The following is a 17,887-nucleotide window of genomic DNA, read 5'->3' as shown; positions in this document are numbered from 1 at the left end:
GTTCTGGGTTGGGGGAAGCTGTTGTAATTTTCAAAACCTAACCCAACTTCGTCGTCGTCGTTTGAATACATTTGAATACAAATTGTATGTATAAAGCTGAACTAAACCACACTCTAAATCTACCCATCACAGACCCAGCAATTGTAAACCTCCCTAGACGGGTTCTGGGTTGGGGGAAGCTGTTGTAATTTTTCAAAACCTAACCTAACTTATAAAGCACATATTCTGAAAGACCATACACTACATCCCTAATCCTACCCCAAACCTAAATTTAGCAACCTCCTCACTAACTATTAATAAGCAGCAAATTAGGAGTTTGAGGCAAAAGTCGTAGTTAATGGTTTGTTAATAGTGAGAACTGGACCTTAAAATAAAGTGTGACCAACATCTCTTAAATAAGACACATTTCAACATTGAAGAAATAGTATGAAAGATTTTTATTATTTTTTATTATTTTATTTCATCGAACATTGAAAATCAGTTTTTAACAAAAAGCAGCTTAACAAAAGATTTTTGCTAGGCATTTTTGAATGAACAGGATTTAGTGTTCTTTAATTCTTAGCTGTATTTGCCCATTAGAGCCAATGCAAGTCCTGTAGTTGTGGGAATTTGTCAAAAGTGCATGTGAGTGTATTGTCAGCATGTGTGAGTGTGTGTGCTTCAGCGAAGGTCAGTTACACTTGGAGAAAAGCCTTCCGGATGATGACGGCTCGAGGTCTTGGTACTCGGTGGCGAGGTGAAGGGAAGGTGTAAAAAAGGGTTGGTTTACTCCTTCTCCACAGCCTTTTGGACAGCTGTGAAAATTGCCTGGAAGTGAGGCTTCACCTCCTCACCCAACTCGTTCATCTTTTTCCTCAGTTCTCCAGATTTCACGCTCTTGCGGAACTTCAACACTCCCTTCTCTATTTGATCCCTATACTCCTCGATGTAGGGCTCCAGCTGATTCTTCAGGCACAGGAGTAACTCCATCACCTTCTTGCGCACAGCCTCCACGATGGGCAACAGCTTGGACTTGGTCTCCTCCCAGTTGGTTCCAATCTTCTCCTTCAAACTCTTGACCAGATGCTCTAGCTTGGTCCTCACCTCCTCCATGAGTTTGCGCTGCTTGGTCAGGTACTCCTCCAGTAAAGGCTTCAGCTCGTCACTGTACTCCTGGAAGTGCTTCTCCAGCACCTGCCTGAGCTCCTTGTGCTTGGGCTCGATCTTCTTGCGCAGGTCCTCCACTTCCTTGTTCAGCTTCTCACGCTTGTCTTTAGTGTGCTCCATCAGATGGGTGGCGAGTGGGCTGATGGCTTGGATGCCGTTCTGAAAGTAGCGGTGGAGGTTGTCCACATACAGGCCCAGGAATTCCCTAAACAGGACGAGGATTTAGGTTAGCTGTCGCTGGAATATTTGATGTAAAAATGTAAGATGAGAATTACTTAAAGGGTTAGTTCACCCCAAAATGAAGATTCTGTCATTAATTACTCACCCTCACGTCATTCCAAACCCGTAAGACCTTCGTTCATCTTTGGAACGAAAATTAAGATATTTTTGATGGAATCTGAGAGCTCTCTGACCCTCCATAGACAGCAACTCAACTGCAATGTTCCCAGGTCCAGAAACTTAGCAAGGACATCAATGAAAACTGTCCATGTGACATCAGTTGCTCAATTTCAATTTTATGAAGCTACGAGAATACTTTCGAGAACGTAGTCAACGTTTTCAGCATTGTTTACGCTTAGGGACGACATGAGAGTGAGTAATTAATGACAGAATTTTCATTTTGGGGTAAACTATCCCTTTAAACTCAAAGCATGAAATCAAAATCGACCCTTCATAGTGAAGCCATTCGGCTTTTAAGGAGCCCCTACATCCAGACCAGATGTACGCACATCCAGTGTGTTCTTACTTGTAGTCTTTGAATTCGGTGTCGTCGAGGTGAGTGAGGGCCTTGTACGCCCCCTGCTTCAGCTGATCTGCGTAAAACTGGAGCTCAGACTTCACGTGCTGCAGCTGCGGCGGCGGTTCGTCCCACAGGAATTGGGCTTGGCAGCCTGAGCAAGGCAAACGCAGATTCAGACGCTGGAACAAGGGCCGAACTTTATGTATTCAGTCTGACTAGATTTGAACTACATTTTCATCTGAATACAGTTAACTCAATATAATAACATTTCTGAAATATATATACTGCAGCTTTACGGTTTTTCAGTAAAATTATCTAGACATTCTTCTCAATATTTTAAACGAAGAGCTAAATTGTGTGAGCTATTAAAGACTTTTTACGGAAAATATTTCTTTAAATGGAGTTTATTTCTTACTCCACTGGCAAAAACTATCCAGAACCTCTTAAAACCAGAATAAAACTAAAAGGTTTAGAAACAAAATCTATACATGCATTCTTTGAAAAAGTCTTGATATCTCATGAATAGTTTAACAAAATGTATCTTGGTATACGTTTTAAACTGGAAAACAAGACAACAATGCTGATGTTTTGACAGTGTTGAGAGAAGTAGTGGGTTTATACCTGCCAGCAAGACAGCGAGGGCGAGGACTACGAACTTCATCATGGATCTGGGCTAAAAAGAACAAACAAACACATCAGATGTTGTTAATCACAATGAATACACAGGTTTTAGATTTCTAACCAAAGGGAAAGCTGACACTGGGGCTGCAGCATGATTCCTCTAGATTTACCCTACAGTGTATGTCAGCCTATCAGACTAGACTCTAATTTATCCCAGATTAGATAGAGTTACAAAGGCTTCACAAGCAGATTAGCTCTCAACTACTTCGTAATCTGAAATCCCTGGATTAATTTAGTCACATTTTTGTGGACCTGGAGAACTTCAGTCTAACCAGATGCTCCTTTCAGGCATCTGAGGAGCAGAACGGTAGCCAAATGCCATCAAGGGGTTACACGTCTACAATAACCGATCATATTTCATCAATAAGGTCTCATTATTAATCTCCAAAACAAAATTATTACTTTAGGTACTTTTAACAATAAAAATTACTACCAAAACGCTGAAAACAGATTGCAGTTTAACTGTAAAATTCAATACAAACCAATTTTTCTGCTAGCGCTTCAGAACTCTCCAAAACGCTTCAGGTGTTTCCAGATGAAACTCTGCTATAAGGTCTGAGGCTGGGCTGCTTACCTGTTGATGCAGCTGGTCTGGGAAGAGACTGAAGAGCAGGGCCAGAGACGGCTCTTTTATAGGGCCGAGCAGGAGGGAGGGGTCCCAAACCTCAACCCCATATTTATATACACATACACATACATACATACATTAGGGATCTAACGGTTCACACGGTCACACGGTTCGGTTCGGTTCGATACGACACAGTGGTGTCACGGTTCGGTACGGGGGTAACTGGTTACGTCGCAATGTTGGAAATATTTCTGTTTTAAACCATGAAGGCGAGCCAATAGATATCACACAATCAACGTGCAAACTTGATGCAAGAGTTATGGCAGTGAACGTCTTAATCTCAGTCAATTCGTTATACAGAAAATGAAAGTATAAAAATGGAATGACGGAGTAATGACAGAGCTTTCGGTATCTTATGCCGCATATTCTCTCAGAGACGACGAGAGACGAATCTACTTCAACATAATTATGCTGATAACGGTATATAGCTAACTGTCTTTTAATTCCCTTAACATTTCTCTTGTGGCCCATAGCCTACATAGTGAAAAAAAAGACAAGAAACGTATTTCGTGTTAAACGGGTTGTTTTTGAAAGTGGGTGCTTGAAATAGGCTAACACGTCTACAATAACCGATCATATTTCATCAATAAGGTCTCATTATTAATCTCCAAAACAAAATTATTACTTTAGGTACTTTTAACAATAAAAATTACTACCAAAACGCTGAAAACAGATTGCAGTTTAACTGTAAAATTCAATACAAACCAATTTTTCTGCTAGCGCTTCATAACTCTCCAAAACGCTTCAGGTGTTTCCAGATGAAACTCTGCTATAAGGTCTGAGGCTGGGCTGCTTACCTGTTGATGCAGCTGGTCTGGGAAGAGACTGAAGAGCAGGGCCAGAGACGGCTCTTTTATAGGGCCGAGCAGGAGGGAGGGGTCCCAAACCTCAACCCCTCACCTCCTCACCGCAGGGTTCAAAGGTTCCAGCAGTAGTAGGAAGCAGTTTTGATTCACAAGTGAACAATGTAGAGTTAACAGCATAAGTAGTTATTTCCATCAAATCGCACCCTTAAATATGACTTTTGTTGACATTATATACACTGATTAATTCAGTCATATTAAATAATATTTTTTGACTTGGATACATTTCATTTAGATTTTGTCATTTGAGGCAAATTTTTAGATGACCTGACAAAGCATTTTACAGTGTACTCTTACCATTAGTACCATTAGTACTGTGGGTGCTTGAAATAGGCTAAAGCTTTTTATTCATGGATTTTTATTGATGACTGCCGAGTTAATATTTTAATCATAGGTCTTTAATTCATTGTATATAGACCTGCTTTTAAAAAAAAAACATTTTAATTGAAGAGTAAATAGACTAATCTTTTGTTATCCCCGCAGCGCGTCAGTTGTGGGGCAAATTAATTGTAATATTAATTTAATAATAAAAGTAACTTAATAATAATAGGCCTAATAAAAATAAGAATGTAACAGGCCTACAATAATTGGAAATGCCAAATCCTCTTAATATTGCCAATAATTTATGTTTTTGACAATATCTCTGGCTATCGTCGATACAAGATCATCGTCTTTCGATGTACCCCAGCAAGGGGAGGTTATCGCGGGGCCGCTGGGCAGACAGCACGTTGCCTGTCATTTGGGTTGCCTTGTTGAGCGCAGTGGCACTGAAAACATATTTCACACACTTTAAACTCTTTTATTTTCCATATGTAATAGGATTAGTCCAACGAATCGTTTGGTTTGTAATGCGTACCGAACCAAAAGCCTCGTACCAAACGATTCAATACGAATACGTGTATCTTTACACCCCTAATATATATGAGGGGCCGTACAAACCATAATTCATTCTGGCACTCTCACACACTTACATTCTGCTTTCACATACATATATTTTTGCTTTCACATGCTTACATTCTCCTTTCACATACATACTGTATATTTTTGCTTTCACACACTTATATTCTCTTTTCACATACATATATTTCTACTTTCACACACTTACATTCTCCTTTCACATATTCATATATTTTCCTCTTATATTCATATATTTTATCCACACATTTATACATTTTGCTCTTATGCAAATGTATTCAAATTATACATTTACAGTTTTTCTCGATTGCTAACACACAATTCATGAAACAATTCACCATTTTCTCACAACTATAACCACAATCTCAAAACTAAACACCAACTTGTGCAAACTTCAAACTTCCAGGTCAAAATCAAATACTTCAGTCAAAAACATGTTCTCTTTTGTCAGACTCAATCTTTGGCCTCAGATGATACACAAACTTGTCAAATACACACACTACTTCACTGCCTAGAGAACACTACTGAGATCAATTCAAAACACTGTTACAAAAACCTTTTGCTAGTGTAACGAATCAGTCCACTGAAGGCGAGCGTAGTGAAGAACCCAAATGCAGTTTATTTACAGGTGATCCAAACATCCAAACGATAATCCGAGACTTGACTTGACATGAACAGACTTGACGAGACATGAAAAGACTTGACTTGACATGAACAGGCTTGACGAGGCATAAACAGACTAGACTCACCGACAGCGGGTTACAACATCAGTACACGACAAAGAACAATGGGAACATGAGGGCTATTTGTATCAAACAAAGAGGGTCACATGACATGAACAAACAAATGGGAAACAAGACACATGACCTAGACAACCAATCAGAACATGACACAATGAACAGAGGAACCAATAGGACTTGACTTGACTTGACGAGGCATGAACAGACTTGACTCACCGACAGCGGGTTACAACATCAGTACACGACAAAGAACAATGGGAACATGAGGGCTATTTGTATCAAACAAAGAGGGTCACATGACATGAACAAACCAATGGGAAACAAAACACATGACTAAGACAACCAATCAGAACATGACACAATGAACAGAGGAACCAATAGCATGAATACATGAGGGCAAGGGAAGCATGACACAAAAAGCATAAAACAATTACAAAATAAAAGACATGAAAACATGAACATGACAAAACCCAAACCAAACCCTGACAGCTAGTCAATGACTGTTACAGTATACAACATAAATAGAGGGTGCAGATACAGTCAAATTCAGTATTAAACTGTATGAAACGTTTATTGTATTTACACTACTGTAAAGAGATCTTACAGTAAATGAAAAGCACTACAAGAGAAAAGTTACAGTTTTTCTCGATTGCTTAAACACATTTCTTGAAATTGTGACTCCTTTTCTCGAAACTCTAAACACAAATCCATAACTTCTCACCCAATTCCCCATACTTCCTATTTTCAGGTCAAAATGAAGCTTTCCACTCAAAACAACTGAAAAAAACAAACTTCGCCCTCAGACATGACATACAAGCCCTCAGAAACACACACACAACAACATAGTCTTACACACTAATAATAACACTGTTGCAAAAACCTTTTGGCAATCAGGTATCATTTTACAGCTCAATGTGTCACGGTTCGCAGGTCCATTTACTCGTTCTCTTTCTTTCTCTCTCTCTCGCTTTCTCTCTCTCTCTCCCTCTGTGTGTGTGTTTGTGTGTTCCCCTTGCTGATGAGCAGATCAGGTTCAGCTGTGGCTCATCAGCTTCCCTATATAATCAGTTGTTTCCTACCTCTTGTTGTCAGATCGTTGTGGTAGAGGTGTGGAGTCTAGCCCTGGAGGAGCTCTCGTGCCGATCACTCTCTGTTTCATGCTCCGGATGGTAGCTGTTGTTCCGACTGGATTCCGGTGGGGGATTTATTGAAATTTGTATCAGCACATCCAGGATTATCTTCAGTGGCACCCGTGATACCATTCCTTGTGTTCTGTTTCCTGCCAGTTTTGTTAATAAACGTTTTTTTCACTCGCGCTTGAATCCTCTGTTTATTACCATAACAGAACGATCTGACCATCTATGGATTCAGCGAGTGTGTCCGAGCTCCAGAACTTCCTGGCGAGTAATGCCACTCGTATGGATCGCCAAGAGGAACAACTAAGAGTCACAGGACAAGCTATCCAAACACTGGTAGCACAGGTGTTGTAACCTAACCCTAACCCAATTACAGCACATGAGAACCGAGGCCGTAACTCCTCCCATTGCACCACCACTGGTCTCCCCTGCACCTGCCTCCAGTAGCAGCTCAAGCGAGCCCCGGCTACCTCCACCTGCCCCATATGCTGGTGAGCCTCAGCTGTGTTGAGCTTTTTTAACTAAATGCTCCCTGTTTTTCTCTCTCCAGCCATTGACATATGCTATGGAACAGTCCAAGGTGGCGCTGGTGATGACGTTACTAACTGGAAAGGCATCACTATAGGGCACGGCGGTTGGGGAGAATAAGCACCCATGCGTTGTTTCATTTCAAGCACTCTCGGAGGAGATGAGACAAGTGTTTGACCGGGCTGTGGCGGGTCGGGAGGCGGCTCGAGTTCTAGCGGATCTTCGTCAGGGGCATCGCTCTGTCGCTGATTACTCCATCGAGTTCCGCACCCTGGCTGCGGCGTGTAAGTGGAACCAGGAGGCTCAATGGGACATGTTTTTGCACGGGCTGGCTGACCGCATCCAATGAGAGATTTTTTTGCTGGAAATTCCCCCAGATCTGGAAGGATTGATCATGTTGGCCATTCGGGTTGATGCCCAACTGCAACGCAGAGACCAACCAGTTTTGCAGACTTTAGTCCCTGCAACATCAGAGTTTTCAGCCACCGGGATTAACGCGATCGGACCAGTCTTCGAATCGGAGCCTATGCAGGTGGGCAGGGCTTGACTGTCTCAGGAGGAGAATAACCGTGGGAGGGAGAGGGGACTATGTTTATACTGCGGTGCTGCAGGCCACCTCGCAGCCAGGTGCCCGGTAAAAGGCCAAGCCCGGCCGTAGAACCGAGGTTACGGTCGGGTGCATTGTCGGTGGAAAAATCCTCTGCTTCAACTCTCCTTCCGGTTCGATTATTATGGGCACTATGGGCAACCAGCACCCACTCCTGCCAGGCATTGGTGGATTCAGCAGCCGAAAGTAATCTTCGGGACATTAATTTGGCTTTACACTTACAACTGTCTACTTTTTCCTTAAAGGATGAGGTCCTGGTTAACTCTCTTAATGGACAAGGACTGCCTGCCATTACACACGTCACTGGTCTGGATACACTCATCACTTCAGGGAATCACTCTGAGAATATCTGATTTCTGCTCACTAACTCCCCACTCACTCCCATCGTCCTGGGTCACCCCTGGCTGGTTCTCCACAACCCTCGTGTGGTCTGGGGACGCAACTCCATCACTGCATGGAGCGATTATTGTCACTCTCATGTCTGCTTGTTCGTCTGTATCTTGTTCTGTATTTCAGGGGGAGCCGATGGACCTGTCTAACGTGCCCACGAAGTACTCCGACCTGAGGGAAGTGTTCAGTAAGTCCCGGGCTTCTTCTCTTCCTCCGCATCATCCCTATGACTGTGCCATAGATTTACTATCAGGTATGTCTCCGCCGAAAGGGCAAGTTATACTCGCTTTCAGCTCCTGAAAGGGAGGACATGGAGAAATATATTTCTGATTCTCTAGAAGCTGGGATCATCCGCCCCTCTTCTTCTCCTGTGGGGGCGGGGTTCTTTTTTGTGGGGAAGAAGGATGGCTCCCTGCGACCCTGCATTGACTACCGGGGGCTGAATAGCATCACGGTAAAGAATACGTATCCTTTGCCGCTGATGTCTTCAGCATTTGAGCGGTTGCAGGGGGCATCCGTCTTCACAAAACTGGACCTTCATAACGCTTATCATCTGGTTCGCATAAGAAGGGGGGGTGAGTGGAAAACCGCATTTAATACCCCCAGAGGGCACTTTGAATATCTTGCCATGCCTTTCGGCCTTTCGAACTCACCTGCGGTTTTCCAGGCATTCGTAAATGATGTGCTGATAGATATGGTCGACCAGTTCATATATGTCTACCTGGATGACATATTGATTTTTTCCTTTTCTCTTCAGGAACATGTTCAGCACGTCAGGCGAGTGCTTCAGAGGCTGCTAGAGAATGGGCTTTTTGTCAAGGCGGATAAGAGCGTCTTCCATGCACAGTCAGTTCCGTTTTTGGGATACATCGTCTCGTCCGAGTGCGTGCGTATGGACCCCGACAAGATCAAGGCTGTCGTGGATTGGCCAACTCCAGATTCCCGCAAGGCCCTGCAGAGGTTCCTGGGTTTGCCAATTTTTACCATCGTTTCATTCGCAATTTCAGCCAACTAGCCGCTCCTCTGACCGCCTTGACCTCCATCAAAACAACGTTCAGGTGGTGTAATGCAGCTGAGGTTGCATTTTCCAACCTTAAGAGCCACTTCGTTTCAGCTCCCATCCTCATAGCCCCTGATCCTCCACATCAGTTTGTGGTGGAGGTCGATGCTTCGGAGGTGGGGGTAGGTGCGGTTCTTTCCCAGCGTGCACCCACGGATGATAAGGGTTCGGGGGTTCCCTTTATCGTCTGGACCGATCACAAAAACCTTGAGTACATCAGGTCTGCCAAACGTCTCAACTCCAGGCAGGCTCGGTGGACACTTTTTTTTCGGTAGCTTTGATTTTTTTGATCACTTATCATCCGGGTTCCAAAAACATCAAACCCGACGCTTTGTCTTGTGTTTTTGATCACTCCGAGCTGCCACTCTCTCCTGAGTGCATAATTCCTTAGAGACTAGTGGTCTCTACACTCACTTGGGAGATTGAGTCGAGAGTTTGCACTGCTTTAGAAGGGGTAATGCCCCCATCCAGATGTCCACCGAGTCAATTGTTTGTGCCGGAGTGTTTATGGTCTGACGTTATCCAGTGGGGTCTTTGTTCCAGCGTGGCTTGCCACCCAGTGGTTAATCGTACTATGTTTCTAGTTAAACAGCGATTTTGGTGGCCATGTATGGCTTGGGACATTCGTTGTTTTGGCCTGCTCTGTCTGCGCTCGTGGTAAGACTTCCAATCGACCCCTAGAGGGGCTTCTTCAGCCACTGTCGGTGTCTTCGAGACCCTGGTCCCACATCGCGCTAGATTTCGTCACAGGCCTACCGCTCTCTCAGGGCAACACGGTAGTTTTGACCATGGTGGACCGGTTTTCGAAGGCGGCCCATTTTATTCCCTTGCCCAAGATACCTTCTGCCAAGTAGACAGCAGTTGCTCTCGTGAACCACGTCTTTCGCATTCATGGCCTCCCGACGGATGTGGTTTCCGACAGGGGACGCCAATTCATCTCTAAATTTTGGAGAGAATTTTGTAAATTACTGGGAGCGACTGTCAGTTTGTCCTCTGGCTTCCACCCTCAGAGTAACGGTCAGACAGAATGGGCCAACCAGGACTTAGAGCGAATGTTACGATGTTTGGTCTCTCAGAACCCTTCCTCTTGGAGCCAGCAACTCTCATGGGTTGAGTATGCTCATAACTCGTTGCCAGTGTCATCCACGGGCCTCTCTCAACCACCTGTTTTTCCGAGTCTGGAACCCGAAATCATGGTCCCCTCCGCCCACGCCTTCGTCCAGAGGTGTCATCGCACCTGGAAGAGAGCCCGACGGACTCTCCTCCGGGTGAGAGCGAGCACCAAGGCCCAAGTTGATCGCCACCGGTCTAAGCCTCCCGTGTATTTCGTCGGTCAAAAAGTGTGGCTTTCATCCAAGAATATTCCCCTTCCCTCCGTTTCTAATAAATTAGCTCCTAAATTCATCTGCCGGTTCACAGTCACCAAGATCCTTAGCCCAGTGGCTGTCCGCCTAAAACTTCCTCCTGCATACAGGAGAGTCCATCCCGTTTTTCATGTATCCAAATTAAAACCCATTTTTCATTCTGCCATTAATCCGCCTGCTCCGGTTCCCCCCCCACCGTGTCTCGTATTCTGGACTCGAGACGAAGGGGTTCCAGTACCTGGTGGATTGGGAAGGTTACGGTCCGGAGGAGAGAAGTTGGGTCCCGGCTAGGGACATACTGGATCACGCTCTCATTGATGATTACAATCTACGGGTTAATCTTCCTGGGAGCGCTGGGGACTGTCACGGTTCGCAGGTTCATTTACTCATTTTCTTTCTTTCTCTCTCTCCCTGTGTGTGTGTGTTCCTGTGTTCCCCTTGCTGATGAGCAGATCAGGTCCAGCTGTGGCTCATCAGCTTCCCTATATAATCAGTTGTTTCCTACCTCTTGTTGTCAGATCGTTGTGGTAGAGGTGTGGAGTCTAGCCCTGGAGGAGCTCTCGTGCCAGTCAGTCTCTGTTTCATGCTCTGGACTGTAGCTGTTGTTCCGACTGGATTCCGGTGGGGGATTTATGGAACTTTGTATCAGTACGTCCAGGATTATCTTCAGTGGCACCCGTGATACCATTCCTTGTGTTCTGTTTCCTGCCAGTTTTGTTAATAAACTTTTTACATGCACTCGCGCTTGAATCCTCTGTTTATTACCGTAACACAATATCTATTACAGTATACAACATAATTTGAACAGATACATGTTACAGTAAATATAGCAGATACAGTGAAATTCAACAATAAGCTTTACAGTAAGAAAATATTATTTTCATTACACTGCTGTAAAGTGATCTTACAGTACAGTAGATGAAAAGACAGTACATGTAAGAAGTACTGTACTTGGCTACAAATCAGTTCAGCAGTTATGAGTTTGAGGGTGTACAACTTGTTCTTCAGTATTTACTGTACATATATATATATATATATATATATATAAAGTAAAAGTTCTCTCATTTGAAAGTACTGCTACTGTTCTGTCATTATATTTTATCTGTAAGTAGTATTGAAAGCCTGTAGATGAGCCTGTAGGCCAGCTGTCCTCATGCACAAGATCAACTATAGTGCTTTGTATTTCAACAGGAATAAATGTCCTGTGACCCGGTCCCCTTCAGTTTTCTTTTCCCCTCCTCTTCCTTTTTTGGATAAATGTGTGCTATTTGTGTTCATTTTGTGATTCTTGAGGTAGTTATATTGTGTGTTTGTGTTTTCTAAATGAGAACATGGTTAAACCTGTGCAAAATGATGCCGTTCTTGTGTAGAGTTTTGCAGAAAACACTGAGCAAATTGGGGCGTGTGTGAAAAAAAGGTGAAATGTGTTAAAAGTTGAGAAACGTGTCCTTGTTTCAAGAACTGTATGAATGGTTTGGAAAATTGTGCCAAACAAATCAGTTATAGTGCGTAAGCAATCGAGAAAAACTGTAAAAGACCAAACAACTGAATATGCAGTAAACACACATTGGAATATACAGTCAGTTACTTTACATAAATAAATAAAAAGTGATAAAGTGACGTGACATGTGGCCAAGTATGGTGACCCATACTCGGAATTAGTGCTCTGCATTTATCCCATCCAAAGTGCACACACACAGCAGTGAACACACACACACACCGTGAACACACACCCGGAGCAGTGGGCAGCCATTTATGCTGCGGCGCCCGGGGAGCAGTTGGGGGTTCGGTGCCTTGGGCACCTCAGTCGTGGTATTGAAGGTGGGAGAGAGCGCTGTACATTCACTCCCCCCACCTACAATCCCTGCCGGTACGAGACTCGAACCCACAACCTTTGGGTTACGAGTCCGACTCTCTAACCATTAGGCCACGACTTAATGAATAAATAAACAATTAAATTCATTCATTCAACATCCTCTGCCAAATTGCATTACAGTATTGGTAGTATCCTTATTTATTATAGCAATTTCTTAGTCTTCTGACAGAAGACTTCTCTGCCTCCCCTAGACAGTCGTCTCTCAGTTCTGCATAAATACAGTACACACTTGGCTACAAATCAGTTCAACAGTAATGAGTTTGAGGGTGTACAACATGTACTACAGTATTTACTGCACATAGAATAATGAAAGCTCTCTCATCTGAAGTACTGCTGTTATGCACTGTAATTATATTGTATGTGTATTCTGTAAGTGTCACAGTGTGCCAAAGATGAGGACTAGGAGAGATGCAGGTAACATAAACTTAACTTTTATTAAGTAAACACAAACTCATATCACCAGAGGTATCTCCGTGGAAGCAGCTGAGGTGAATGTGGCAGAGAGTGCATGAGAACAGTCTTATCCGAAACACCCGGTTTCCAGTTCACAGTCCTTTGAGCACACGAAGATCTTGGTGATGGGCAGAGCACAGGTAAGTTACAGTCCTTTAGCAGAGCTGAAGAGAAAGACATTGAAGGAGTAACCTTGAGACTAGCTGATGAGCCAGAGTGATGTGCTCTTATAGTGCGTGATGAGGTGCAGGTGCTCAGTACTCAGGTGATTGAGGGCGTGGTTGCGTGATTGATTCTGTGGTTGTAGGTGGTGTCTCCGTGACAGTACCCCCTCCCCCACGGGCATCTCCAGACGTCCGGGAAACACAACGACGAGGCCGGCCTCTGCCTCTGGGAGCGGGATGTCCAGGTGGAGTCGGTGATAATCGTCACTTAATGAAGGGTCGAAGATGTCATCTCTGTCCACCCAGGATCTCTCTTCGGGACCGTACCCCTCCCAGTCGACGAGGTATTGTAGATGGCCGCCCCGTCGCCTGGAATTTAGGATTTCTCGAACCTGGTAGATGGTGTCATCGGCAGTGACCTCGGGAGGAGGAGGAGGCACTTCCGGTTCTGTGGAAGGAGGGAGAACAGGATCAGTGAAAGGTTTGAGTAAGGAGACATGAAAGGTTGATGAAATACGATATTGTCTGGGTAACTGGAGTTCATAAGTCACTTCATTTATCTGCCTCAATATGTTGAAGGGACCTATGTAGCGGGGACTCAGCTTTTTGCAGGCAGTCGTAGGCGGATGTCTCGAGTGGAGAGCCAAACTCGATCACCTGGCTGGTAGAGAGCAGTATCCCGACGACGGACATCTGCCTGAGCCTTCTGACATCGGACTGCCCGCTGAAGATGGACGTGAGCTGAGTCCCATACCCTCTCACTCTCTCCGAACTAATAATCTACGGCTGGGACTTCGGACAGTTCTCCTGACCAAGGGAATAGTGCTGGTTGGTAACCGAGTATACACTGAAAGGGAGTGAGGCCGGTGGATTCCTGACGAAGTGAGTTTTGTGCATACTCGGCCCAAGCAAGGTATTGGCTCCAACTGTCTTGCTGGTGGTGACAATAAGCCCTGAGATGGTAGACCCTTTAATGGAATGAGTTTGCAGGCCTTGGAGAATCGATCTACTGCAACAAGTATGGCGGTAAAGCCGTTAGAGGCAGGTAAGTCAGTGGCGAAATCAAATCCTAGATGGGACCAGGGTCGACGTGGAATTGGCAGTGGTACCAGTTTACCCTCAGGTAGATGACAGGGTGTAGAGATAATGGCACAGACTGAGCATCCTTTCACAAATCGGGCGATGTCCTGGACCATATTGGGCCACCAATACCTTCCCTCGAGGAGTGAGAGGGTTCGCTGCCTGCCTGGATGACCTGATCCCGGAGATGCATGTATAGAGTCCAGAAGGGAAATTCGGAGGGAGGTTGGTACATAGGTTCGACCTTTTGGACCTCCCAGTGGAGCAGGTTCTTCTTCGGTGGCAGCACGGATGTCGACACAAAGAGGTCTGGAGGGAGCACAGCTTCCGGATCCTCAGATACAGGGTCAGGTGAAGATGAAGTTGAATCGAGTGAAGAATAATGCCCATCGAGCCTGTCTGGGGTTTAGGCGTTTTGCTTCTCTGAGGTATTGCAGGTTCTTATGATCAGTTATGACCTCAAATTAATGATTTGCTCCCTCCAGCCAGTGCCGCCACTCCTCTAGGGCCAGCTTAATGGCGAGCAGTGCTCTGTTGCCGATGTCATAATTCTGCTCCACCGGGGATAGCTTCTTTGAGAAGTAGGCACATGGATGGAGTACTCGGGGTTCACCTCTCTGCTGGGATAGCACTGCTCCGACTCCGAGAGATGAAGCATCCACTTCGACAATGAAGGGTCTGGTTGGGTCTGGGTGCTGGAGTGTTGGAGCAGTGCAAAAGGTGGCTTTTAGCTTTTGGAAGGCTTCGACTGCATTTTATGTCCAACAGAGACGTTTTGGTTTCTGGCGTAGGAGAGAGGTCAAGGGAGCTGAGAGTTCACTATAGTTACAGATGAATCGACGGTAGAAGTTTGCAAACTCCAGGAATCGCTGAAGATCCTTGATGGTAGAGGATTGTGGCCAATTCTTCACCGCTTCCACCTTGGTTCAATCCATTTGGATTCCTTCCGGCGTGATGATGTAGCCAAAGAACTGGATGGTAGGTTGGTGAAACTCATATTTCTCCAATTTCAAATAGAGGTGGTATTGGCGGAGCCGGCTGAGTACTTGTTTGACATGATGGATATGGTCAGCGAGATTGGAGGAGTAGATGAGGATATTGTCTATGTAGACAATTACAAATTTGTGGAGCATGTCACAGAAGATTTCGTTCATGAAATTTTGAAAGATGGAAGGTGAGTTGGAGAGCCCCGTATGGCATAACCTGATATTCATAGTGTCCTGATGGAGTAATGAATGCGGTCTTCCACTCATCTCCCTGACGGATGCGGATTAGGTTATAGGCACTGCGGAGATCTAGTTTCGAGAACAGGTGAGCTCCACGCAGTTCCTCGAGTGCTGCTGGGACCAAAGGAAGGGGGTAGGCAAACTTTACCGTCTGGGAGTTTAGATTGTGATAGTCAATGCAAGGTCGAAGTCCTCCATCTTTCTTTGCCACGAAGAAGAAGCTAGAAGCTGCCAGAGAGGTGGATGGTCGAATGAACCCCTGTTGAAGTGCTTCCTGGATGTACTCATCCATGGCCTTGCGCTCCGGGATCGATAATGAGTAGATCTTACCCTTCTGTAATTTGACTCCAGGCAGGAGGTCTATTGCATAGTCCCATGGCCGGTGTGGTGGAAGTTTTGTGGCAGCAGTCTTGCTGAAGATGTCCTGGAATGCCCTGTACTCCTCTGGGAGGTTGATTTTTGTAGTAGTTTCTGGGGTCTCAATGGATGGCGGTTCTCGGCAAAGGAACAGGTAGTGATTGAAGGCAATTTTGGATACAGAAATTACTCCACTGTTCGATTTTCCCTGAGCTCCAGATGATGATAGGTTGGTGTTTAGCAATCCAAGGGCGTCCCAGGACAACGTAGACTGCAGATTCCTCCAGCACCAACAACGATAGGGTCTCCTCATGCAGACAGCCAATGCGAAGGGTTCATTCCGGAGATCTCCACTGCACCAGTCCGTTGTCCAGCGGTTTTCCTTGGATTGTCGTAATCTGATAGCATGTGGGATTTCTTTGCCGTGGAACCTTGAAGGTAGGTAATAGGCATGAGGTAAAGAAATTTCCAGAAGAACCAGAGTCGAAGAGGATTTTTACTGGGAAAGACCGATTGGCATAGATTAATACGGCATCATGATATCGAGGGTTATTAACTACAGAGTTGATTTGGATAGTACTCACCGCTGGACGTGGAGGACGGACAGGGCAGGTTTGGATGAGGTGAGCATTTCCTCCACAACACAGGCATAGCTTCTGTTGTATGCAACGTTGGCGTTCAGTGGTGGATAGATGGTACTGATTCATTTGCATGGCTTCTGGTGCTGGAAAATCCTTGGAGGGTGAGATGTCAGAAGCATTTTCCTCGACAGAGACCGCAAATAAATGTTGCGAGACATGTTGGGCCTTAAGCATGAAACTCTCCAGTCCCACGGAGTCCTCATAAATTGCCATCTGGTTACGAAGTTTTGGGTTTAATCCCCGTCGGTAAGCTGAGAGGAGTGCAATCTCGTTCCAGCCGCTGGATGCCGCTAGCGTGCGGAAATGAATGGTGTATTCATTGACAGTCCGTTCAGCTTGTCGCAGTCTGAAAAGTTCTTCATGCACAGAGAGAGAGAGAAGAGGCACCAGTACCAAACACGTCTTTAAAATGGGTTACGAAAGAGTCAAGGGATCGAATTACCGGACTTTTTGAGCTCCAGAGAGATTCGGACAGATTCTCTGCTGTCAGACTCTTCCTGACAGCAGAGAAGTGATGAAGGATATCTTTGCGTGGTCTCCGGAGAACTGATGGGGAAGCATCTCGAAATACAATTGACATTGTAATATGAATCCGTTACATTCTGACACCTCACCCGAATATACTGCTGGTTTGGCCATGGGACAGGCGGAGGCAGGTGAAGTGACTGATGGTTGGAGTGCCGTGCGAAGCATAGTGATGAGTTCGGTGACTGGATCCGGTTCAGAAGGTCTCTTGGTTACCATAATGTTTCTCTTTAGGGCTGGTCTTCTGTCACTGTGTGCCAAAGACGAGAACTAGGAGATATGCAGGTAACGTAAACTTCACTTTTGAGTAAACACAAACTCATATCAACAGAGGTATCTTCGTGGAAGCAACTGAGGTGAATGTGGCAGAGAGTGCATGAGAACAATTTTATCTGAAACACCCAGTTTCCAATTCACAGTCCTTTGAGCACACAAAGATCTTGGTGACAGGCAGAGCACTGGTTAGTTACAGTCTTTAGCAGAGCCGACAAGAAGGACCTTGAAGGAGTTACCTTGAGACCAGCAGATGAGCCAGAGTGGTGAGTGTGCTCTTATAGTGTGTGATAATGAGGTGCAGGTGCTCAGTACTCAGGTGATTGAGGGTGTGGTTGTGTGATTGATTCTGTGGTTGTAGATGGTGTCTCCGTGACAGTATGAGAAAATGAAAGAGTTTTTTTACTTGGATGCATGTGAGGACCAGCAGACTGAAGGACAGCTTCATTCATCAGGCTGTCAGGAAGCTGAACTCCCTCCCGACCTTGCCCCCCC

General features: G+C 45.1%; 1 protein-coding gene across 5 annotated transcripts; it reads right to left on the bottom strand.

The window, feature by feature from the left end:
* Window positions 1-433: 433 nt before the first annotated feature.
* LOC107723043 (apolipoprotein A-I-2-like) lies at window positions 434-4,026 on the bottom strand. Of its 5 annotated transcripts, none has more exons than XM_016531545.1 (4): window positions 3,992-4,026; window positions 2,507-2,558; window positions 1,892-2,036; window positions 434-1,351 (listed from the first exon to the last, which is right to left on the bottom strand). In XM_016531545.1, the coding sequence occupies exons 2-4, from the start codon at window positions 2,547-2,549 to the stop codon at window positions 766-768; spliced, it is 774 nt and encodes a 257-aa protein (XP_016387031.1). In that variant the 5' UTR covers window positions 2,550-2,558; window positions 3,992-4,026; the 3' UTR covers window positions 434-765. The 5 variants fall into 5 exon arrangements, with proteins under 5 accessions (XP_016387031.1, XP_016387032.1, XP_016387029.1 ...); XM_016531546.1 differs by lacking the exon at window positions 3,992-4,026 and adding an exon at window positions 3,141-3,173; XM_016531543.1 differs by lacking the exon at window positions 3,992-4,026 and adding an exon at window positions 3,141-3,162 and having other exon boundaries at window positions 2,507-2,553.
* Between the last annotated feature and the right edge of the window lie 13,861 nt (window positions 4,027-17,887).

This window comes from Sinocyclocheilus rhinocerous, unplaced genomic scaffold (assembly GCF_001515625.1).
Source record: "Sinocyclocheilus rhinocerous isolate Xijiao unplaced genomic scaffold, SAMN03320098_v1.1 scaffold5901, whole genome shotgun sequence".
Taxonomy (NCBI): Eukaryota; Metazoa; Chordata; class Actinopteri; order Cypriniformes; family Cyprinidae; genus Sinocyclocheilus; species Sinocyclocheilus rhinocerous.
This window is presented reverse-complemented; position numbering and strand designations above follow the sequence as displayed.

Coding starts and splice junctions, on each gene's coding strand:
- LOC107723043 (XM_016531545.1), bottom strand. CDS start 2,549: ATGATGAAGTTCGTAGTCCTCGCCCTCGCTGTCTTGCTGGCAG. Junction 2,037..2,506: donor CCTCGCTGTCTTGCTGGCAG/GTATAAACCCAC, acceptor TGCCTTGCTCAG/GCTGCCAAGCCCAATTCCTG. Junction 1,352..1,891: donor ACCGAATTCAAAGACTACAA/GTAAGAACACAC, acceptor CGTCCTGTTTAG/GGAATTCCTGGGCCTGTATG.